Here is a 26,515-nt window from a genome sequence, read left to right as displayed (position 1 = left end):
ATCAGTTTTTAGGTTCTTTTAAAAAAAATCTCGTGGATTCAATAACAATGCTAAGGATATATTTTGAATCCCTGTGCAAACTGTTCTAGTAGGAGAGTAGTGTCCAATAATTACTAACTGAATCGAAATGAAAACAATTTGTCTTTGAAATTCCCTAGTCTTTATGGGAAACAGAGCAAGAGTGCAAGATAATACAATAAACAATATGCAGTAATATAATAACAAAATGTGACTGACATTTCTCTTTTCTACTTCATTGTTAAATCTTCCCATTTTAAACATTACCGATGTTAAATTGTATGTATTTTTTTAATACTTGACTCTGCCCTGAAGGGTTTTAAAGGAAGTCTAAAATTTGGGAAATCTAATTTATAAATATTATGCTGCAGATACTCATATTTTACTATTGCAGTATTGAAGAATATAAATTGCAAATTTAAGCTGAGTTGGGAATCCCTTCCAAAATATATCCCACGAATTATGCTTGAATGTACAGAGGTTGCTTTTTTTGTGACTGATGTATAATCTGCAGATGATCCAAGGTTTCTGTCCCCTGGTATACATGCCCTATATAACTTCCTTAAGCGCAGGACAGACTGTGGTCATGACAGGACGGTCATTTCGAGATCACATTACATTATATTACAAAGATATTAGATACAACCTTGGGTTAGCACTGAACAGAGGGAATCTCCAGCTGGCCTGATGATGAAAACTGCCATGATTTAGAGAGAGCTACATGGCACATAACTGAGGGCAGTCTCTAGCTGCTGGCAGAGAGCAACCCTGGCAGAGAACCAGACAACAAACAAAGATAGCAAGTCATTCTTACAGCTGCAAGGAACTGAATTTTGCCAGGAACCAGGGAGGTTGGAAGAGGAATCCCCTGGGGCTCAACTGAGATCACAGCTCTGGCCAACACCTGAATTTCAGCTGTGTGAGGCCCTGAGCAGACAACCCAGCCACACTGTGCCTGAATTCCTCTTACAAACTGTGAAACAATAATTTTGTGTTGTTTTAAGCCACTAAATTTGTAGCAATTTGTTATGAAACAATAGAAAACTAATATGGGACCATCAGGAAAAAGGAAACATGCAAAAACTAGAATAGTTCTCACCATGTGAAACACCATTTTCTACGATGCATCTCCATCATCCTATTTCTCAGCTATTCAATCATCTATTTATTCAACATATTTTTCTGTGTGTTGAATGTGTCTGGTTTATCCAAATTACACATGACCTTCATGAACTGCTGAATTCAATACACATACATCTAACCCAGTGCTATCATTTCTGTAAGAATTTCTCCCACTATTCCAACCTCATTTGAACTCCGTTCTTTTCATAATGGTCTTCTAGCAACTTATCTTTCTCTTGATGGTATATTCGTCTATGTTTTTTCAACTGTATCATTCCTTAAATATTTATTCTATGAAGAACTGACTCTTGAACATATATTTCAAGGGAAGAATGTTGACTCCTAAATGAGATATTCTTCTTTTCAATGGGTAACATACATACATACATAGTTTTCCTTTATGCCTGTCTCATTAGTTGGTACCATTGTGCAGCAACATATCTGGTCTTTGAGGTTCTTACTGATCTAAGCCTGTGAATGTAAAATAGACATAACAACAATAATATATATCATTCACATGATACCTATATAAACTATTATATTAATTTTAGTGTTCGATTTAATAGCTGAAAAATAATAAAAGACTTTTTGCTCTCCCATCTGAATGTCTTTTATAGGTGTTTTTGTAACATTTCATATAATTTTAAAAGTTTTCACTTATATATTTAGACACTTCCTAAAACTCTGGTATATACTATACCAGATATATTCAAGCATGTAATTAGATAAAATTGTTACATATATAAAAAGACTAGAAAGCCAAATTATAATGTCCTAAATGATATAATGATATACTTATGTATCGTTTTCAACTCTCTATCTGTAAAGGGAAAGTACTCTTTACCAGACACAATATTCAAAATTTACCTTGCAGTTATTACCACAATGCTTGCATTGGGTGCAAATAATATCAAAGTTTTCTAGATAGTTTCAAGTTTAAAGAAATCTTATTTACTTACAGCATTCAGTATTGCTGCAAACTAAGAGCAGGATCTATTTAGTTTGGGTTCCCCCAAATGCAGACACTGAGACAGTAATTCAAGTGCAAGTAGTTTATTAGGAATATGATCTCAGAAAAGACAAGTGTGGTGGTAGGGAAGAGAAAAAGGCTAATACATGGTAAATTTTCTAATTGTTTACACTATGGATAACTAGAGCTTAATTCTGTTGGGGATCCCTGGCAACCAGTGTAGAATAAGCATGTCAGAATTAGTCCCTCAAAGAGTGACAGGGCTGAGATATTTATACATCATCTGCCCTCACCTTTTGCTTGAGGTGAGCTTCCAGGGAGCAGAATTTAACGTGACTGATGGGCAAAGCAGCCTTTGGAGTGCAAACCTCCAGACAGAGGGTCAGAGGTGCTAGCCTTTTGATGTTGGGCTGGAAGCAAGGGGAGAAAGAACATTTTGGGAGCAACTGTTGTGTGTTAGGAAAGACAGCTGCCATTTAAAATACACTGTATATTAAATATTATATAGCACATACAGTGTTATTCCTCTTTTGAAAATTAGGATTATGAAGTTTGCAAAGGTTAAAGAAGCTCTACAAAGTCACTCCGTTTGCAAGTGGGAGAGCCAGTCTTGGAACCATGGTCTGTCAGGCTCCAAGTCCCATGTTCTTTCCACACACTTAGCATTTCACTTCTTGGTGATCTTTTATAAATTCCAGTGTTTATTCAGATTTCATTAGGTTTTTCCATCATGTTCCCCTGCAAATTCAATCCACGCTCCTTTTTTTCCAAGATCCCATCCCACAATACATTTTTAGTCATCATATCCCCTCAGCCTACTCTGATAGATGCTCAGACTTTTATGTTTTTGATGATGGTTTTGAGAAATACTTATCAGGCACTTTATAGAATATCTCTCAGTTTGAATTTTTCTACTGTTTATCTCATGGTTGGATTAGGGGTCTAGGGCTGGGGGTGGAAGACCACAAGGATACAGTGCCACTCTCGTCACATCATATCAAGGGTGTATGGTATCACTATGACTCACATTATAGAATCTTGATTACATACTCAAGGTAGTATTTGCCAATAATTCTCCATTGTAAAGTTGCCACTATCCTCTTCCACATTGTAATCTTTGGAAGAAAGTCAACACATGCCAGGGGAGGGGGAAGGTTATGTTGTACTTGTACTTCCTGGAGCGGGCATGAGCTACAAAAATTATATGAAATTCTTCTATACAAGGGATCCTAGAGATCAATTTTAACTTGTCTCTAAAAGCTTAAGTCAGAAATTGGGGGCCATGTCCTTATGTTAGATTTATATGTAATACCACATTAGGATTCCTACATTTAAAAAATAAGTGCAGCTTGGAGAGGAAGTGGAGAAATAGGAACGCTTTTACTGTTGGTGGGAGTGTACACTAGCTCAATAATTGTGGAAGACAGTGTGGCGATTCCTCAAGGTTCTAGAACTAGAAATACCATTTGACCCAGCCATCCCATTGCTGGGTATATACCCAAAGGATTATAAATCATGCTACTATAAAGACACATGCACACGTATGTTTATTGTGGCACTATTCACAATAGCAAAGACTTGGAACCAACCCAAATGTCCATCAATGATAGACCAGATTAAGAAAATGTGGCACATACATACCATGGAATACAATGCAGCCATAAAAAAAGGATGAGTTCATGGCCTTTGCAGGGACATGGATGAAGCTGGAAACCATCATTCTCAGCAAACTATCGCAAGGACAGAAAACCGAACACCACATGTTCTCACTCATAGGTGGGAATTGAACAATGAGAACACTTGGACACAGGGCAGGGAACATCACACACTGGGGCCTGTTGTGGGGTGGGGAGCTGGGGGAGGGATAGCATTAGGAGAAATACCTAATGTAAATGACGAGTTGATGGGTGCAGCACACCAACATGGCACATGTATACCTATGTAACAAACCTGTACATTGTGCACATGTACCCTAGAACTTAAAGTATAACAATAAAAAATAAGCCCAGCTCATGCGTCACTTGGTTTACTCACTGAATGAAGAAAAAAAAATCAGGTCTCTTTGTTAGGTGGATTGGAACATGACAATTTCTGCCACCCAGAAGTGGCACTTGCTCTCATTAATGTGTAAACCATGAATTGGACACTGGCCACAGTGAGCTATCAAGACTGCTTTGACCATTCCTTGGTGTTATGATCTTAAAATGCATGTTTGAATTTTTTGGTTAAAAGAAAATCAAATTTTGCATATTACAGTCATAAACACATATTTTACTTTTTTAAATTAAATGAATATTCCAAATCTTTTTAGAGAGTTAGAACTAGAGAGTTGGAGTAGAAATATGTTTATCTGGTAGGTTTTCATTAGAAGACCAAGATTTTCTATTAGAAATTGGAATGGACACTAGGCTGTTTCCATGGTTACCTACTGAAGCCTTTTTCCTTTAATGGAAAGGTATCATTTCTGTATACACCACATGCAGCTTCATGCTTTGTATTGGATCAAATCCTTTGATAGCAGAATAAAAGAAATGAATTGAAAAAGGTTCTACAGTCTGCCCCTGCTTGCTGTGAAATTATACTTCAATACTAAATAACGTGAATAAAAAGTCCTTTTCATATTTGGCTGAATTCACTGTGTCATTTTTAATAACAAAACTGAATGTCCAAGTATTTTCATGATGCTTATTACACACTATCCTTTGACAACCTTTGTAGTCTGAAAGCTCATTGCTTCTGTCCCCTCAAGTTGAAATTCCCTTGCTTGACATTTACTGTCTATTGTAATCTTAGCTCCTCTACTTATAAAACTTAATTTTCCACTGTCCCACTCCAGACTTTCAATTCCATTAGTCGCAGTGTCCTTGCTGTTCTTACTCACCCTCTGCTCTCTGTGCACGCCAAGTGCTTTGTGGAGTCTTTTAGACCCATTCCATTCCTGTCCTTATCAGACCTTTTTTTGAATGCCTCCTGTAGAGCATTATGAATGCTTGGTGTATTGCTAATGATTCTTTTGTATTCCCTATGAGATCGAGTATATGGTTTTTGTGCCTATTATTAAATCTTGTGTCCAAGTGGATTTAACCAGGGATATCTATCTCTCTATAACAAGTATATATATATATTTTAAATGTGTAATTATATATGATGTAAGTAATTAAAAAGAAAAAACCCATCTCATACTAATACATGCTTCAAATTAGTGTAGAATGCAATAAAATCCTAGAAAACATATATAAAAATTTCTTGTGCAAAGAAAAATATATTAGACATATTTCAGTATAAAGATAGCTTTTAATGGTAAGAATAGATTTGGAAAATAAAAATTAGAAATAATTTTTCATCATTTATATAGAAAAATGACAATCTCATCTCTCATATCCAATTCCTTTTTACTTGACATGAGTATATAATTAGGGCAAGTAAAATATATAATAGAAGATACTTTGCTGACATAGTATGACCACTATGTCTATATTCATAGCAAGGCAAAATATATATGGGATAGTTAACTTTAAATGACATATCTAAAACATTTTGTTTTAGCCATATTGATGTGTAGCTTACATTTGATTAGTCTCCTCACATTGGGCTGCTTTCAATAGTATTTTATATTTGATGACTCCTTTTAAAAACTGGTAAGTTTTAAGCAAGGAATCCTTTAAAAATCTTATGCAGAATATAAAATGTATTTTATGCTATACAATATTATATCAAATATTTTCATTTCACTTGCATATTTTTTCACGTTTTCTTTTTCTAAACTTAATGTTTTTCTTGCTGAGATAAAGTATTAGCATTGCCTAGTCAAATATTCGAACATGAACTTCTTGTCTAGTTTTATGTCATCTTGGCTTTATTGTGCTATCTTTTCATTTCTGAAAAAAATCAGTTTTCATATTTAAAAAGCAAAAAACTAGGAATACGCTTGCCTAATTTCTTCCAAAACTGTCATCATAACTAGGATGGAATTGCAAATGCATTAAGATGAAGACAATCACAGGTACAGCAAAGCAACTAATCGTAAGTATGGATCTGCTTGCCTTCTCAAGAATATAAAAGTGGGCTAGGCAACACTGTTAATTTAGAAATCATAGACATTATTTACCTTACCTAGAAAATAATAAACTAACTGTTACTACACAGATTAAGCCAAGATAAAGTTATATTATCTATTATAAAACGCTTAAAATGGTTATAGTGAAAATAATTATGTCCTCAATGAAAAATAGGCATCCAGCTAGTCGAAGGGTGATGGGGAATAGGAGAGTATTTCAAAAGACCTTAATATTCTTCACATAGACTCATGCATTCAAATCATTTAATTAAAAAATATTAAATATGATAAAATGTTGGCCAGAAGGTTACTTGAACAAGAATACATTTCACAGTAATGAGTAAGGTTATAGCCTCAAGTCAAAAGGAATTAGGCATAAAACAGGAGAAAAATATTTGAAGACAAGGTAGAGAAAAGAATGAGGGTCAGATTAAAAGAGCACACAGGAGTAATAAGTTCTGCTGGGAATAAATATCTAGTTTAATGGAGACAAGTCCATCTTGGTAAAGTTAGCAGAGAGCTTGTAGTCCATCTGTAAATAACAGGAGCTGTAGAGGAGATAGATTGGTGGGTAATGGGTACTAAGTGGATGCTGTTAGTAGCAAAACATTTTCCTTTTAGTAAATTTTTCAGGTAACAGCTTTCCATTTTCAGTAAGAAAAGCTGTCTTGACGGTTGAGGTACGCCTTTGTGTCTATGTGTATGTGTCTGTGTACGTATTGGGGTTTTACTAAACCAGGGTAGTAAACTTTCTGCTTTATACACTTTCTGTGATATTTCACTTTAAGGGCAGTTTTTCCAAATATTCTTAGAATCCCATTCATAAAACTGATACACATTTATGTACATTAAAAAGAGAATATCATTTTAACGTTTAAGCCTTATAGAAATGTAATATTAATCTCAGTTATGCATTGGAGGATTGTGATATACTTTAACCAATTAATCAACAGAATAAATTTTTTTGTCCTACTATTTGCACTGACATACTTTGTTATTTTCTAGGATGCCTTCTTAGACACTGTCTTCTCCAATTTGGTCTGGTGTCCTTCCCTTGTTGGTGCCATAGTCCCTTTTCCGTGTACTGCTTTTTCTTATCAAGAATCATAGTAGACATCCTTATGATTTTAACACCAGGAATATCTGAACTTTTATGAAGCTGTTTTTTAATGTTATTGACACAAGGAATCATATAATCAACTCTGTACTCATAGCTAGAAAGCAAAGAACCAAAGTTGTGACTTACTTAAATGAATGTAGAATTCCATGAAATTGATTTTAAATACTTTATGAAAATGGAAAAGGTGTTTTCTAGATTGACTTGAATTGACAATTTTTCTAAGACTTTTGAAAAAATGTCTTACATGGTAGATGTTAACAATCAATAGGTAGAAACATAAAATTAGACTGTACAATACTTAAAAGATAAATCTGAAAAACAGCCAATAGTAGTTTTCAATTTTTAGGAGACCTTAAGAAAAAAAAAATCTTACGATTTTTGAGTAACTCTTGTCAGGGAAAGAAAAGGGTCAAACGTGACATATTTAACATTTCTACGCCAGAAAATACTGTGGCCAGGCAACACCTGGCAGGATCAGATCACAAATTCCTACAAGTTTTTATCAACTCCAAGTTTTCACAGATGTTCCTCTAATATAAATGTAATTTTCTTGACTCAGGAAAATGTTATTTGTTGATTTTTTGCTCAATTATTGGATAAAACAATTTTAACACTCCTATGCAGGACTTATTAACTAATAACAGAAGGAGCCATTATCATTTAATATTTTAAGGATTTCATTTTAGTTATTTTATATTTTTATTAATATAGGATTTATAATTCATTGACAATGTTATTTACAATTACTATGATGGTAGAGAATACAAAAATTTGAGTTAAAACAGAATCTCTAAAAACAAAAATTCTACAATTAAAACTTTCTGAAGAATCAGTACTATATAATTTAGGTCCATTCTTTCTAGCTATCACATCATTTTTAGAAGTATCAGGATGAAATCATGTATGTTTCCAACTTTGAGGAAGGTTTAGTATCTTAGACTCTTTTGTCCAAATAAGTGGGCTAGTTATGAACTCTGAGCTATAACTGTTTCTAGAATTTTCTTTGTGAGCCCTTAATTTCCTGTGGCTGATAAAACAAATTATCACAAACTTGGCAGCTTAAACAAGAATTTATTCTCTCACATTTCAGGAGGCCAGAAGTCCAAAATCAGCTTTACTGGGTGGGAATCAGGTATCAGCAGGACCTCTTTCCCTCCAGAGGATCTGGGGGAAAAATCCAGTCCTGGCTTCTTCCAGGTTCTTGTGACTGCAACCATTCCTTGGCTTATTGGCCACATTACTCCAAGTTCTGCCATTATGGTCACATGATCTTTTCTTCTGCTTTCTTCTCCCTCTGCTTCCCTTTTATAAGGATACATGTGGTAGCATGGCTATCCAGATAACACAAGATTACCTCCATATCTCAAGATCTTTAACAAAATGTCAACAAAATCTTTTTTGCCACGTAAGGCACAGGCTCCAGGGGTTAGAACATGGATATCTTTTGATATTCATTTTCAGTTACCACAGCCCCAAATCCACACATTTCTATAGGAACAATTTCATCCTCCAGGAAGATGATTTTACTTTATGTAGTCAATTTTGAAGCTACTTTTGTGATAACAGTAGGCTCTTGGGTAACTTTAAACATTTTTATAACAATTGTTTACTTTTAATAAGTAAATTTAGTAAGTGTTTATTCCCGTAGGGGGATTTTTTTTTTTTTTAAGAACAAAAACAAATTCTTGCATCCAAAACAAGATTACAATTTATTTTTGCAGATAGGATAATGAAACATACATAATTGAATGACAACATAAGGATTAAAGAATATTGAGAAATAAGTTAAAAACACAAGAAAAAATTCTGCAGTGTAAGTTCAAAGGAAATATAAATGTATATTGAAAAGCAGAAAAAATACAGCACTATATAGAGATGGTGGTTTTTGAAGTGCTACTAGATCTACTAGATTGATAGCATTTACATAGTTATAAAAGTGGCCAGGCGGGGTGGCTCACACCTGTAAACCCAGCACTTTGGGATGCCAAGGTGGGTGGATCACCCGAGGTCAGGAGTTCGAGACCATCCTGGCCAACATGGTGAAACCCTGTCTGCACTAAAAATACAAAAATTAGCTGGGCATGGTTGTAGGTACCTGTAATCCCAGCTACTCTGTGGGCTGAGGCCGGAGAATCACTTGAACCCGGGAGGTGGAGGTTGCAGTGAGCCGAAATTGTGCCACTGTACTCTAGCCTGGGCAACAGAGCAAGACCCTGCCTCAAAAAAATAAAAATAAAAATAATAATAAAGCATGGAAAGGTCATGGCAAACTGGTTTAAGAAAAGGCAAAGCTATAAGAAAAACAATGACTAACAATAACAATTTTTTACAAATCTGGTCAGGGTCAATAAAGTTGATGGAGTAGAGCAGAAAGGGGTCAAAGTTGTGTAAACAATGCCAATTTTATCCTGTAATAACTAGGAACTCTTTCAGTGCTTTTTTGGTGCTTGTATGTTTTGCTAGTTGGGAGTCTGGGAGTGATAATTTAGGAGTCATCACTTAATTATTTAAGGAAGGTGGAATGAAGACAGGGACAGGCTGGAGTTTGGGGAAACTACACTGAAAATCATTGTAGTAATTCAAGTCTGGGGCAATCAAGGCTCAAATTTAGAAAGTTGAGTTATTAATGGAGGAAAAGAAGAAATAGATTTTAAAAAGACTAGTAGAATGAATTCCCAGGGCTTAGGGTCCAGTTTGTAGCGAGCATGGGGTGATGAAAGATGAGAGAGAAAAATGTAAAAGATGAAAGAAAGAGATTAGAGGACAAAAGGCTTGGGATAAAAGATAAGGTAATTATAGACACACTGAGTTTGAAACAATGGCTGCAAACCCAGGAAATGGTACAACTTTGACACCTTCTTAAAGATAAACTTGAGGGGATTAATTTTCTAGAAAAATGAAATGTGAAGAATCAAGACTGAACATAGTAGCAAGGAGATAAAAGAGTCACTGACATGTATCCTAAGGCTTTGTTGACACCTGACTGATCCAGTGATTGCAGAGCCTATTGGATTTACTTGAAAGGAAACTTCAAACTTCATTGTTTGAAGAACTTGAGGGTAAAGAGATAACTCATGATCCCCTAAAAAAAACTTGCCAAAGTGAATGATTGACTGAAATTATCATTTGTTATGGTCTAAATGCTTGGGTCCCCCCTCCCAAATTCATGCATTGAAATCTAGTCCCCAGTGTGACAGTCTTAGAAGTCTGGGCCCTTAGAAGGTGATCAAGTCATGAAGTCTCTGCCCTGAGGAATGAGACTAGTGTCCTCGTGAAAGAAACCCCAGAGATCTAGCTCTTCTCTTTCACCATGTGAGCAGGCAACAAGAAGCCTCAATGAACTTTGCCTTCATCAGACACCAAATCTGCTGGTGTCTTGATCTTAGACTTCTCAGCCTCCAGAACTGTGTACAATAAAATTCTGTTGTTCTTAAAACACTCAGTTTATTGTATGTTTATTAGAGCAACCCAGACAGACTAAGACACCATTCCATCCCAAGTATAGTATAATCTCCTGACAGGAGGACAAAGCCAGCAAAGACCAGAGAAGTTCTCCCAGTCAAGCATCAATGATAATGAAAGGCTCTTGTAATAATTCCTGTTTCTATAGAAGTTGTGGTGACTCTGCTTTCTTCTAGCTTGCATGTATCCAACTCATTTAAACATTTAATGAATGGTAGATTTTCCTTTTTTACTCATAGGCCATTCTACTTAACTTGCAAATTTATTTTGTGAAATCCCTGGTAAGTTTTAATTCCACTGTGCAAGCTACTAAAAAGGGACCAAATTAGTATTGAAATGGCTTCTAAGTAATTACAGTACGTATAAAAATGCAAACTTTAAAATGAATACATATCTGTTGAATGAATGTATTCATTACAGTCTGTGACTACATTAGAACACATTACTAAAATAATTAAGCTTTCTCTAGGAGAGTATCTGTAATGAGACAAAGTATTTGTTTACTCTCTAAATTTTTAATACACCTGTCATAAGGTTAGATTCAATTTAAGTAATCAGATGTTAGAGGAGGAGGAGACATTTGTATAAAAGTGTAGTAACACCTAATGATCTCTTCTTTAATCTTGGCAGAAAATAGCATTTTAATAAATGGCTAGCATAAGCTTCCTTAAAGGCTTGCTCCTTGAAAAATAGCTCTGAATCATTTACTGCAATAAATTATATGGAATGTTTCCATGTGCTTTCTTGCTCTCTCCAAATGAGTGGCACTAGGGAGAAAAAGAAACATTATAAATGCATTCACTAGGTTGTGAATATTTTTCCATTACTTTACATTTTTTTGCCTTTAAAAGGGAAAGGTACAATGTGTATGGGGCTATTTTTATTCATTTTTAATTAAAGATGTGCTGCTATTCAAAGGAAAACAGCATTGGATTTTTAAATTTTTATAGTGATTAATTTCAAAGTAAAGTGTTTATTTTATAAATATTACATTAATTGAATTTTTACCTAATTATAAATATATTTTATGTATCAGAGTTTTTTTTTTTTTTTTTCTAGAGATGGAGTTTTGCTGCATTTCCCAGGCTGGACTCAAACTCCTATGTACAAGAGATCTTCCTGCCCTAGCCTTCTAAATAGATGGTACTACAGATGCATGCCACCATGCCCAGCTATTTTACGTAAATTTTAAATAAAAATTAGTGTCAGTTTGAGTAGGAGAGTGTAGCCAACAGCTCAATTTCAGAGAACAGTGTAAATGAACTGCTAGGATAAGAAAACACTGAAGGCATGCAAGGAATGGGAAATTATAAGACATATGTCTAGAGCACAGGAGACTGATGGGACATCAAGGTAGATCAGACTGGAAAGCCAGATGGCGATACAATTATGAGGGGTTTGTATACCATAGGAAAGAATTTGTCTTTTATTCTTTGGACAGTGGAAAGCTGCTGAAAATTTAATGAGATGTTAAACTAAGGTAGCATGAATTATGAGTCATGAAAATAAGATTTTAAATCCATATGGGTAAAAGTAGATCTAGGCTAGAACAAAGGCAGAGATCCTGGTTATAAAAGGACTAAGATGTAGGGACATTTTTCCATAGAAATGTTGGGAATTGTTGACTAATCGGACTTCAGAAGTAAGTTTCTATGTTAGGTTTCCATTTTGGATGACTGTGTGAAAGGGAAGGAAATGAGTTCAGTTTGGAAACAGGTGGGTTTGAGATGTCCACAGACATTAACAATAATTAACTGGCTGTAGATTCTAGAGCTCAGGAGAGAGGTTGGGGCTGTATATGTAAATCTGAGTCATTAACATTGTAGGGGACACAGAAGTGCTTCCAAGAATCCATGTCATCTTTCAGAAGTTCAGAGAAGACAATCTCCTAACTTCTATACTTTATTTCAGTAAAGTGTAAGTTCCTTCACTTGTAAAAGTTTATATTCAAGTTAATCAAATCTTCTTATTCTTTTCAAAGTGTTAATGATCATCATGAACTTCCTTGACAATGCAATCAGTGCAAGAATAGATATAAATGGAGTGCTGAATTTTGTTATTCTTTGAGTAAGACAGTTTTTATTTATAAGGCTTTAAAAAGAACACTTCAAAATGGTCATGTTGAATTTAATAATAATTCTCCAGTTGTTACCTTTTGCAGTATTCCTGCTACAAAAACTTTCATTGACTCCATTTAGATTTTGCTGGAAATCTGAGTGTTTAAGAAAATTATTTCTAACAACTACTGAAAAGTAAGTTTCCTCCTGATGTCTGCAAGGCCTTAAAAAACCCCCAAACTATCAAAACTCCTGTGCAAGGAGAAATGGTTAAGGTATAATTGTCCACAAACAAAAAAAAAATACCTTTTTTAAGAAGAGTAACTAAGTTAAAAAAGGATTTTCACATTTGTTGTGACTTTTGTGTAAAAGCAAGAGAGAGAAGCTTGAGTAATTTTTATGGGTTGGGGGCTACTTATAAAACCTCCAAAACCAAATAACCATAAAAATAAATGCTGCTTCCATGGTAACATAAAAGAACAGCAAAAAAACCAGGGAGGGTAGTTCTCAGAATAAAATTCTAAAATCTATTTTTTATTAAAGTGAGAAAGACAAAAAGTGAAACAGGTTCCTAGTATTAATTATCTTAGAAATACTGAATTCTATCAGAGCAGAATTCACAATAATTGAGTTTTATGTGATGGTTAAATTTTTCCATAATATATATTTGTTAGAGTTACAGGAGAGGTTGTTCATTGTTTTGAGATCAACAATACCAAATGAAGTGTTGTGCTTTTATCTTGCGTTTAACATTAGCCACCAAATGAACATTTTTTAACTTCAGAAATAAGAGAATTAACAACATCAATAGAAATAATAAGGGGCTAATTAATGGCAATGGACCAATACATATTGCATGTCTAGTATGTGCCATGTTTAGTGTTAATTTTTTTATGAATTTTCCTAGTCTTAGAAAAAATTTGAGTGAAGTATTTTGTTCATTTTATGGACAATCAATATCAAAACTCAAAAATGTTATGTAATTTGCCATAAGTTACCCAATTAATCAGAGTGGGGTAATGCAACACAACAATGTTCTTCCAGTCTCAATAGTTTAAATTTCTCCATTCTTATTTAATTATGAAGGAAATACATGTACTACTGTATGCAGAAAAATGTGGGGTAAAAAGGAAAATTTCTTTTCCAACTCAGTCTTCTTTCCAGATATCCACTCATCAGATACGATCTATATTCCAGATAGATTTTTATAGATTTATAATAGATTACATAGCATCCATATAAATATATAGATACCATATATAGAAAAATGTTCACATACTTTTTCATAAATGAGATTATTGAAAATAAGTTGTCTGGATTGTTTTTCCCTTTTGAAGTTCTAATGACATACATGCAGACCTCCCTCAGTCACTTTGATAGTATATAACTTTCTATACTATGTGTATACCATGCTTTATTTAACCATTCCCCTCTTGGTAAATACTGAATTGTTTCCACTGTTTGTGTTATAACAAAAAGGGCTCCAAAAACATTTGTATGTGTGTGTGTGTATGTGCAATTAAGTATGTAGATGGAAAAATAATGGTTTTAATTTTCATCTTGTCATTAAATTGATCTTGTAGAGCACATTAGAATAAAACTAGGGATAGATTTTATGCTTATTATTATTTGATCACTTTCTTTATGAATCCCTGAGCTGTTCTTATATACTTTTAGTTACTATGAAAATAACAGCTCATTATTTCTTGGCAATGTCTACAAAGTTCTAAGGTACAAATCTACTGTTCTGACCATACAATCTTTCATCTATTTACTTGCCCAGTATTCATTAGGTGCCTACCATGTCCCAAGACTGTAGCAAGTCCTGGGTATGAAAACAGGAATAAGACCTAGGACTGCCAACAAGAAATTTGCAGTAGAGTGGGATAGCTTATTTCTGGGTATTTGAAAACGTGTAGATGAATAAAGTAATTTTTAACATGGCACTGTAATGATTCTATGTAGATAATTCACCTGGGGTATCTTTCTCATTTTCATAAGCAATAGAATGAGAGAAATTTCATAAGTAGTGTGTCTTTAAATTCTGTATGACATTATGGAGCAGATAATTAGTTGATTTTTTTTTGCCATAAGTTATTGAAACAGATTATGGCTGACATTTCTAAATGTCCCCGCAATATCTTGGTAAATGAACTGTGAGAAGCAGTTAATTGTGAGTGTGAGGTGTTTTGTTGTATTAGGGATGTCCAAGTAACACATTTCTACCCAAAGAGAGATACATTGACATGTGTTGAGCCTCTAGGAAGGCTTTTGCTTTTCCTAAAAGATAAACAGACATGGCTATTGCAGTTCTTCCCTGACTTTGATATTCCTGCCTTGAATGTGGAAATGATGCCTGGAATTTCAGCAGTCCTCTTCTGACCAGCTGATGATAAAAGTTAACTATAAACACCAAAGAATGGAAAGATATAAAGTTTTGGGTTTCTTTATGAAATCATTGAGGTCCTAAACAAATGTTAGAATTCTTATTACGTGAGAAAATTAAACCCTCACACATTTAGTCCTCTTATAGTTAAGCATTTTGTTGTTTCCAGCTGAATTCATCCAGACTCCGTTGGTTTTTGGCAGTAGAGGCCCGTCACATTCATTATGAATCAGTGAAACAATAAACAGAATCATTTCTGAATGCTTTGTTACTAGTCTGCCTATGTTGTTTCTATCCTCTTCCTCCATAAGGTCAATTTCCCATGCTGTAATTTAGAAATTTTGTTTAAATATTTTCTTTCTCAAATTGACAGTTTGGAACACTAATTAGGATTTTTTAAATTAAGAATTTTTAAGAGAGAAACTTCCTTTTAATGTTCTCCATTGGATAACACAGACCATGTTTGAAGTATGGTGCCAAAACTCAAGAGTTCATTTTCTTTCTTATAGTACAAGAATCAACAAGTATTTTTGTAATAAATCTTGACATTTATAAATCTTGACACAAATATAACCATAATTGTGCTAGACAGGATAGCTTTTGCAACCTCGGTTCACACTAACTCAGAAATTCTACCTCTGGACAAAAATCTTGAGGTTCCCCTAAACTTCTGTAGATAACTTGTTTACAGAGGATCAGCTACCTCAAACTCTGCTTTGTTGGTATAGTTCCCAGGAACTCCAAATTCTACCTCTCAAAGTGGCCATGGCAGTAAAATAGCTCTGGCCTGAAGACTCACAGTCCTATAGCGTCCATGTGGCCCACCTTGCAAAGCTATTTTCCAGTGCTTAAGGAGAGCACAAGAACTCTTGTCACACACAAGAAAAGCTGTCCAAGAGTTTTAGTCAGCCTTTAACATCGAACTATGCACTTAAACATTTCATTAAACTTCAAAAGCTCTTAAAAATCATAATATACATAAAAATTTGAAAAGAAATAGAGAACAATAACCATTGGGAAAGCATCACAGATGTGGAGGAATTCTTTTATATATTCAGTTAATAGAATAAAATGTACTCCTCATTTGCTCATACATGATGAAATGAGATTGTCTAAAATATTTGGATATCTTCATTAACTGTAGGCACACTGAAAGTGTTGCTCTTTTTATTTAATTTTTCAGAGCTCTTTTAAGATCCTTGGGACAACTAAATAGCCAAATTAGTTATAGATTTGAATGCACATTTATTTACTAAGTTCAGTTTATAGTTATTAACATGTGAGTCATGGTCTCCACTGATAGTTTTAACATTATTTTTCCTCTAAAATATGAAGCTGATAAAAAGGGAGAGTTTACCTGATTTCCTCCCATACCATGACAGTTGAATATACCCACTTTTTCATTTTCCTTGCGGCCCATGTTGTCTAAACACTGATTGGTTTCAACATTTCTTATCTAAAGGAAACACACAAAAAGGGGGGGGGGGTAAAACATAAATCAAACAGTTATTTAAGTCATCAAATCCTTCTTATGTTACTATTGTTAACTGAATAATACAACTTCATAAGAAAATTTCTCCAAGAAAAACATACTGCTTATATATTTTTCTTTTTCTGTGTCCATTCTTAACCTGTATACATTTCTAAACTCTTCCTGAAGTTTTTGAACAGAATTGGCATTGGCATCTAATCAAGAGACATTCCCTGTTTATAGCATAGTATCATAGAAGAAGGAAGCAGCTACATATTATGAATTAGGAGTTCTTCCCCAAATCCTCTAAAATTAGGACACAGTTTTCATATTCCACTCAAATAACCATTGACTATTCTTGAACTCCTATACTATTGCATGGAAGGAAATAAAAACAAATTGGCTAAATATTAAAATTTATGTTCTTTTAGATTGCTTCATTACTGTATGTTCTATTCTGTGTATTAATAAAGATTACATTGTTTATATCTGTGACTAAAACATATTCATGCATCTTCTTTCATGCCTAATGCCAAACTTATTGAGAAGTGCTTAACCCTAAGGAAAGCTATTACAAGGCTAAACAATGATTTCACATTACAAATTCCTCAAAAGCAAGATTAAATTGTTGACTGCAGACATAAAGTTCTTGGTTTACATTAAAACATGGCATTAGTCCCATAATTAACATAAAGTTAATACATATTTGTGCCAAATGTAATTACAAAACCATTAATTGACTTTAAAGATACTAATCTGACTGAATCAAGAACAAATGCAGAAAAGAAAAAAAACCTTCTAATAAATGGGATACTTCAGATTTTTACTTAGTCTCAACCCCAAATATGTATTTATGCCTGTCCACTCTGCTTTTGAAAAGTTTGTATCTCTGAGCCATAGACATGCATATTTTACTGTTCACTTGGGAGAATTATTGGATACGTCTATTTAGTTATCTATGCTTTGAGTACATGTTTCCTCACATTGGCAAATGAATAAGATGGGAAACTTATTACATAAACATACAGAGGATGAATTTGGTTTACACAATTCACTTTTTCTGTGGTGCAGAACCTCATGGCCATGTACTAGTACCTGGAGTTGGGGAAAGTGGTATAACTTGCATTAAGGCCCCCATCAGTAACTGAGAATAGTATAGATCAGAATTCCCACTTGGTAAACGTTTCAAGTGCTGTTTCAAGGGGCTGAAATTTAGAGCAGAGTTATATGTGCTTTCATAAAAAAAAATCTGAGCAGCAATCCATTAAAAAGACAAAACACACACTGAATATTACAAGGAAAGGGCACGGGCTTCCAGAAGCAAAACCTGTATCAGTTCATATAGGGCTGAAATACATTCTCAATCTGATTTCAGGTGGTTCAGGCACTGGAAGGGATTGAACCTATAAGCAAAAGACCTTTTAGGAGCTGCAGCTGGAGAGGATTAAGGAAGGTAACAATTAATAAATTGTCGTATAGATGTAGTAAATAGGTCGGTGTAGGTTGCACATAGTCTGATCAAATTACATAAGTTGAATTATTTTTAAATCCTTTACATCAGATTTTCTTAACTTTTCATAAAAGGAAGATTTCTTGAAAATAGTAAGATTATACATTATTGCTATTTAGTTTCCTAAAAGAGTATAGAACAGTATAATGCCATAATATGTAGAGAAATAAACATCTCACAAAATGACTAATTGATTTTTAGACGTAAGGTATGCAATCTGATTAGAAGACTCTCTGCTAGGTGCATGGTACTTGCATAGACACTAATTAATAATTATAGGGGTTACAGCTTGAATTGTTTGTAAGGCTTTTCCTCTTTGCTGGAAAACAGAAACTTCAAAGCCGTATTCAGCCTAGTACATCCCCTGACAGTGGTATTGGAAAGGGACTTCTTGGAGATGCACGCCATCTTACTCTTTGACAAATTAAGAAGGATATTTAAGAATGACCCCAAAATATTTTGCCTTCAGTAACAACCTATTATTGATCTATTTTCTACAAAAGATAACACTTTATGTTTTAGTATTGTAACAACTCTTGTGAATTCATTGATTCAATTGAGAAGTAGTATCAGGAAAATGTATACCTCATACCAGGTACTACCTGAGGTGCTGAGGATACAGAAAGCAACAAAATAAACACAGTCTCTTCCTTCATAAAGCTTATGTTTTAGAAGGGAAGAGAGCAACAAATAAATAGATTTGTAATATGTCAGAAAATCAAGCAGTCCTGTGAAGAAATATAAAGGATAGTAAGGGTAGATAAAGCGAAGGAGATAGTACTGTTTTAGAAAGAAAAGGTCAATTTGAACAAATACACTTGAAAAGATGCATAATGAAGAGGAGAGCAACCATATTTTCATCTATGGAAGGACATTTTGGGCAGGGGAACAGCAAATGGATGCTCCCTGTAAGCTGGACAATACTGAGTGAAATAATGGACTAGCATTGTGCCAGCACTGCAGTGAGCAAGGGGCAGGTTAGAGAGGTATTCCAGACTAAGTAATAGTAAGGAATCATGAGATTTTTAGCATAGGCATGGTATAATAGCTTATTGTGGCTGTTGTGCAGAGAGCAGATTAGAGGGAGGAAAGATTGGAAGCAGAGAAACAAGGAAGAAGGCCACTGTAGTCATGCCAGCAAGAGAGGATGGTTGATTAAGAGACCAACAACGCGGGTGGAAGGCCCAATTTCAGATATATTTTGAAGGTACAGCCATTGGAACTTTTCACTGAATTGAATGTGAGTTATGACACAAATAAAGACATCAAGAAATATGTCAAGCTTTGGGCCTGAACAAGTGGGCAAATGCTATTTCTATTTACCAGGAACGACAGTCTTGAGTTCTTGCATGTTGATAATTATATCTGTGGCTGCTATACTTGAAAATCACTTTGATAGGTCTAAAATCCATGGCTCACCAAACTTGAATACCTTTTCAATGTTACTCCATTTACTTCCAGAGTAAAGGATTCCTTTGAAAACTGATCACAATCTGGGTTTTTCCCCCATTAATTCTTACAAGTATCTATTTCCCTGGAAATCAAACTGATTTTTTTATCTTTCAAGTTTGGGAGATTTACTAAAATATATCTTGACATTACTCATTAAGGATCACTCTCGCAGGGATGTAGTGCTCCTTTTCACAATATCATTTCAATTTTATTTTCAGGAAAGTTTCCCGGAATTATAGTTATTATTTTATTTTTCGAGACAGAGTCTCACTCTGTCGCCCAGGCTAGAGTGCAGTGGTGGCAATTCTTCTGCCTCAGCTTCCCAGGTAGCTGGGATTACAGGTGCCCACCATCACACCTGGCCAATTTTCATTTTTTATTTTTATTTTTAGAAGAGATGGAGTTACACCATATTGGTCAGGCTGGTCTCAAACTCCTGACCTCAGGTAATCCACCAGCCTCATCTCCCAAAGTGCTGGGATTACAGGTGTGAGCCACTGCAGCTGGCCTATAGTTATTAATGTTCATTTTATTTCATTGGTTTTTCTGTTTAGGAAATCCTATTATTTTGGGTCTTGTTGCTTATCTTCTATGTGTGTCACTTTCAATTGAACAATTTAGTTTCCAATTTTTATTTTTTTTAGTGGCTCCTTTTTCTTTTCTAAAATTCGTATCGCATACTCTCTTGGTATTATTCACTCATGTGTTCTTACAAGTTTGATGTTCATTTCTGAAATGATTTAGTCTTTGATTTCTAATTCTTTCCTGCATTCTAGTCCCTCATTTCAGTTTTTCTAAATTTGATTTATGTTGTTCTTTTCTATATTCTATCATTTAGAGCATTTATTTTAGCATCTTTTGAAATATTAGATTACATTTTTCCTCTGTCTTATAAGCATAAAGCATTGGTGTGCTTGCATTGTTTGCAGAGATACTACTCTACTTCTATCTTTTTCTTACATCAGTCATGCTCTTCTAGTTCCTCTTCCTGTTTTTCTTCCTTCTTTCCTTTTCTGCATAAGATCAATTTTCCTAGTCTTTTATGGGGAAAGGGTTGATCAAAAGACCATTTCTAATTTCACAAATATAGAACACCTTTTCCTGTATTTTTTGAAGTGTTGAAAAAATTACCCTTCTATTTCTTGAGACCTCCTGACCCCATTTACCTCATCCATTGTAATCTGAACCATTCATTTCCTTTTCCTCACACTCTAGTTGGGCTTTATTCTCTGAAGTGCCTTCTGAGAAGGAGCTTCGGCTAGTGAGTTTCAAGAATTCACAGACTGCACACTGTTTCGACCCTTCAGATATTAGAGAGGAGTTTTTTTGCTCACCTGCAAGGTACTTCTCCCATTTTCAGCTACTATTATCCAATTGGCCTGAAACAATTTCTCATGAGTATCTCTTAGAAAATTGGGTGTTATCCTGACCTCATTTCCATCAGATACCTCATTGCTTTCCTCTGTTGTCTCCTGCAAAAATTGTAGTATCATCTGGGTCATGACAATGTCAGCTCATATTTGAGAATTTGTGAGAACACTTTGCCACCTAATTTTGTTGTCAAAATTGTTCATCATTTTTTTAAGTTTTGCTGTCCTAGTTGTTCTTTTCCGTTTTAATGGGAAAATTCAGAGATTCACACACTATGTCATTGCTACCACTGATTTTTCCAGAATTCCAGAATAGACTTCTCTTGGGGACTGCATGAAAAGAAGCCTATCCTATTTCGGGCACATTCTAACTACTCCACATTCAATGTGGTTTTGTAGTTTGTGGATGTGTAATATTACTTGTCCTTCAGAATGCAGCAGGTGCTAAGTGGATACAAAATAGGAACTGAAGTCAAGTCTGACTGGATGTAGAATCTGGGAGAATAGCAATATACAGGAGTCAATGGTTTAGGAAACCTGCCACAGGGAGAAAAGAAAGACAACCACTACCACCTCCACTATGATGATGATAATAATAATAATAATATAAATTAGAAACTATTTGAATTGTATGTGCCAACCTATTACTCCCATTTTACAAACAAAAATATTAAGATACAGAGAGGTTAACTAATTTGCCAAAACAAGGAATGTAAAGGTATTCTATTGAGTCTGGGAATTTCCAGTCCTGACTTCCAGACAGGCAGGCAGTGTTTTTTAGAAAGGAGGCCTGGAAGGAGCAAGGGAGGACTCAGTTCTGCTTGAACAGCGCTAACTAGAGGTTATCTAGACAACTGGTGAAGACATATGAAACAAGATACACAAAGGCAGCCTGGAATTAGGCCTGGGGGACCAGGTCAAAAAGCCTAAAAACAAAATATTCTTTATGCTTAGTGCCAGCCTGACGAGCTGAGGTCAGGCAAATAATTTCTGTCTACGTCCAGCGTAACCTGAGAGATTAGCAGTGTGGAGGACAGAGTGTCAGGAAATCAGGATATCAACTGCCATCTTAAACAAATAAGAGGGACATATCACCTGGTATAGAGACAATATCTGAAAGGTTTTTCTTTGTTTTTCCTTTTTTGAGACGGAGTCTAGCTCTATCACCCAGGCTGGAGTGCAGTAGTGTGATCTCGGCTCACTGCAACCTCCAACTCCCAGGTTCAAGTGATTTTTCATGCCTCAGCCTCTCAAGTAGCTGGGACTACAGGCATGGAATTACACTACAACTGGCTAAGTTTTGTATTTATGGTAGAGCTGGGGTTTTACCATGCTGGCCAAGCTGTCTAAACTCCTGACCTCAAGTGATCCGCCTGCCTCGGCCTCCCAAAGCGCTGGGTTACAGGCGTAAGCTACCATGCCCAGCCTAAAATCTGAAAGGTTTTTATCACTACTAGGCCTATAACATTCAGATTTTTTTAAAGCCATGCACAACTACAGGGCAGATAGAAGCACATAGATTGTTCTCAAGTGAGCGAGCCCAACCCTGTAGGCATCTGCTGTATTGTCTTCAAAATACAAAAATGGTCACTGGTGTTTTCTAACGATCTCAGCAAGCAATTCTTAATGTATATCTCAATACTAGCATATGGGAGAGTTGAAACTATGCATCTCATCTTTTGAGATGTAAAGGATAATCAAATTTAAGATGATCATGTATAATTTTAAAATCAGAACTTTTCTAAGAACACCTTGAGACCTCAAATATATACTCACAAAGAATGTTGTTCAAGGGAAGAAGTGAAATTTCAGAAAAGATGCAATTCTGTCGCTGGTAGCATATTACCTGACAGTAACAATGGCTTGGTAATGTCATTAATCCTGAGAAAAATCCAAGCAACCAACAACTAAAGAACTTTATTAAAAATTCTTTACAAAGTCTGTTCTAGAACTTGAATCAAAATAGTAGAGTACACTGGTAGCTCTAAGATCTGGTAAACTCTTTTGACTCATTCTTTATGTTACGGTAGAGCTTTGAATGTATGGCACAAGGCCAAGATAGTTTTAACTTTAATTGGCTGTCTGCTTTGAGATTTCTGTGTTTACACATAATCTTTTGTTGCTTGAAAACAATTCTTAGTGACATAAACTTGAGGGCATTTTTCCCACTTGTGTTTTGATATTTGAAATCAGCAAGACTTTCTAAATGTTTCTGTGCATTGCAGCATCATTGGTAATGTTCTCACCACTTATATAATTTGTTCATTAGCTTTTGCTCCCTCTGCTGGAATGTAAAAGCAAGTAGCAATGAGAACTCCATTTCTAAAAGAGAGATACATACTCCCCACGCCCCTGCCACCAATCTTTGCATTTTTAAAAACTCTTTTAAATCCATTCTAAAGACTGTCAAACTAGCATTATTTTACTTTAATTACCCCAACATATGCTTATTCTTCAGTTGCACGTTGTTACTTTTTATCATTATTTTACAAATGTTAACCTCATTTGTTTTCTCTTTTCTTTGTAAATATGGAAATAAGCACAGTTGCAGTGAATTCCACAGCTTAATGTTAATATTTCCATAATATGATTGCTCTTGTGGATATGCATTTAAAGTATATTTTCTATTTAGTCTAATTGTGAATAAATCAGAAAGATGAGAACAAAATCTGTATATTGAAACAATTCAAGTTGACTTCACTTATGCAGATCTGGATTTAGAAGGTCCTTGACTAATGACTGAGATTTAAAAATTATTATTATCTGATACCTGAAATCCCTTTCCCCCAAAAGTAAAGAACATAGAAAAATAAACAATTTAATTTATTAGGTTGGTAACAAAAACAGCGACAACCAAAATCCTGAGAGAATTCAGTAAATGACAAACTGGCATATGGTTTGTTGTAGCTGTTTGTGCCAATACACATTTAAGTAATAAAATTAGAATGAATTTTAGTTTATTAGAAATATGAAGTTAAAAAAATACAGTATTTTCAGGTAGTAAAAATAGCACGCTTTGTTCACAGGTGAGTTACCTAGCCCAACATACTTTAAGGTAGCCATCCAATAAAGGGTGACATATTCTCCCTATACATACACATATTCAGAAATCCTGGGATAAAAATTAGCTACTGAGTCCCCAAGAATTTTGGAAATAAAATGAACAGAAAAATGTCCACATTTATGTAAGTCACCTAAAATAAAGCTTTCTTGCTGGTCATCCTATTAAAAGGCCAAGAAGACTGTGAATCTATAAATAGATCTGATTACCAACAGAAAGGGTAAACTTTTAAGCGTTTTAGCTTCTGCATTTGGCAGTAACTGATTTTACCCTTAATCTCTGCAGCCTAGCAGCTTCATGGATGTCTATTTTTCATTACTTAAATTTGCCCTTCAGCAATATTTAAGGAATACAATAACAATATATGCAAGAACTTTAACTACTTACTATGGCTAAAGGATACAAGAGGAAAAAGAAATCCTGAGGTCAAGTACACAATACAAAATGCATACACTAATGTCAAAACATCTTCAAAGCAACATGCAAATGCAAATTTTAAGCACCAAGAGTTGTCACTTGGCTCCTGAAATCCTCATCTCCTTCATTTGCCCTCAGATTGTGTTCAATTTTAGTTCACAATGTATTTTTTTTTTTCAGAAAGCCTGTCATAACCCAAAAATTTGGGCTGAGACATTCTATTTTAGAATGCCATTTCTTTCAGTCTTACACTTACATTTACAAGATCAGAACCCAGCCTGTTAAATCTACATAAGCTTCAGGGCTAGTTAAGAGAGAATTTAATGCTGCAAAGAGCTCAACTTCCTTATTCCATTATGATCTGCTTACTGAGTCTAAAAGACACATGCTTCATTAACTTACTTAAAGGTTTTAGTTCAAAGCAATTGCACAGCTTTTAACTCCCCATTGGAAACTGCATGTAATTCGTGGGCTGGATAAAGCAATATTTCAATTACTTGAGTAAGATGCAACATAAAATAAATTAAGATACAGATATCTGATATCAATAACTATTGACTTTGGTGATGGTATATAATGGAGAAACTGAATACCATATTTGCCTCTATATATTCCAACACAGCAAGGAAAGTTATAAAAAGAAATTGACAAGGAAACATTTATATTCACCAATACACAGCAATATTAAATAGACTTTGAGAAACATTGAAGTGGAAAATATATGAATTGTTAAAGCCACACAATTTCATTTCAAATTCAGTGAGAAGTACAAATGAATATACTGCAAAGAAATATTGTTCTTGTTTTGATGACAAGTAGCTTGAACACTTGATATTGCTTTGGGACTCTAATTATTTAAGAGAAAGTGCCTTATACATAAGGAAAAATATCTTTTTACATTCTTCCAATAAAGGTTAATAACAGGCAGTAAGAAGGAAAAAGCTTTAGTAAATGACTGTTGTTCATTAACAGTTCAACTCTAACTCATTATCAAAATGTCCATCTTAAATTATGCATACATGGCCACGCAAAATTGAATTAGGAGGTAGTGCTTGGTGAATTTGTCCTTCTGTTTCCATGGAAACAGATGCTGGATTGCATTTCTTTAAGGCTAGTTTTAAAGTGGAAAACTACAGTACATTAATACTTCAGAAAGCACAGAACTTACTGTATCTTTTAAATGTATCAGGTTTTTTAAACAGCCGTTACAGCATATCATGTAACTCATGCAGGGCATCTTTTACTTCTACTGAATTTCTTTACCTGTTTGATTCTCTCTTGCCCTACCCACCTCCGCATCCCTATTTTGGTAGAAAGGCTTAAGAGTAAAGGTCTTTCCTTATTTGACATTGCATTGTCAACATATAACAAAAGGTTTAGTTTGATATGGTCTGAATGCATTTATCCAAAATTCATGTTGAAATCTAATCCCCATTGTAGTGGTATTAAGAGGCGGGGCCAAGAGGAATGGTGGCCCAAGAGATAACATGTCTAACTATGAATCATAAGATTCAAGAGGTGGAGCCTTTTGGGAAGTGTTTAAGTCATGGGGGCTTCATCCTTATGAATAGAATTAGTGCCCTTATAAAAGAGGTTGAAGCAAGCTGTCTTGCCCCTTGTCCATGTGATGATATATCATTTGCCTCTTTTTCCATATGAGGACTTAGTGACAATGTGCCATCCTGGAAGCAGCCAGCCTTTCCCAGACTAAATTGGCTGCACCTTGATCTTGGACTTCCTAATCTCCAGAACTGTGAGAAATTTAAATTATTTATAAATTACCCAATCTAAGGCATTTTGGTATAGCAGCCCTAAGGGACTAAGACATAGCTCAAGTTCTCTTTTTATTTGTATTAAATAGAGATGGGTTCTCACTATGTTACCCAGCTGGTCTTGAACTCCTGGGCTCAAGTCATACTACTGCCTCAGCCACCTGACTAGCTGGGACCACAGGCACATGCCAACATACTCAGCTTCATGCTCTTATTTAATAAAAAACATTTTGAATTATTAAAATATAATAAAATCATCTATGTCTTCTT

At 34.8% G+C, this 26,515-nt stretch overlaps 1 protein-coding gene across 4 annotated transcripts in view; it reads right to left on the bottom strand.

The window, feature by feature from the left end:
• Positions 1–26,515, bottom strand: part of GALNT13 (polypeptide N-acetylgalactosaminyltransferase 13) — a 600,525-nt gene that overhangs the window by 28,260 nt on the left and 545,750 nt on the right. For all 4 annotated transcript variants that reach the window (XM_065525497.2, XM_045367091.3, XM_065525498.2 and 1 more), the window contains exon 11: positions 16,550–16,648. In XM_065525497.2, the coding sequence (XP_065381569.1) occupies positions 16,550–16,648 (99 nt within the window). The remainder of the gene's footprint in view (positions 1–16,549; positions 16,649–26,515) is intronic.

The sequence above is a fragment of the Macaca fascicularis genome, chromosome 12 (assembly GCF_037993035.2).
Source record: "Macaca fascicularis isolate 582-1 chromosome 12, T2T-MFA8v1.1".
NCBI classification, from domain to species: domain Eukaryota; kingdom Metazoa; phylum Chordata; class Mammalia; order Primates; family Cercopithecidae; genus Macaca; species Macaca fascicularis.
Note: the sequence above shows the minus strand (reverse complement) of the source record. Positions and strands in the feature narration are given on the sequence as shown.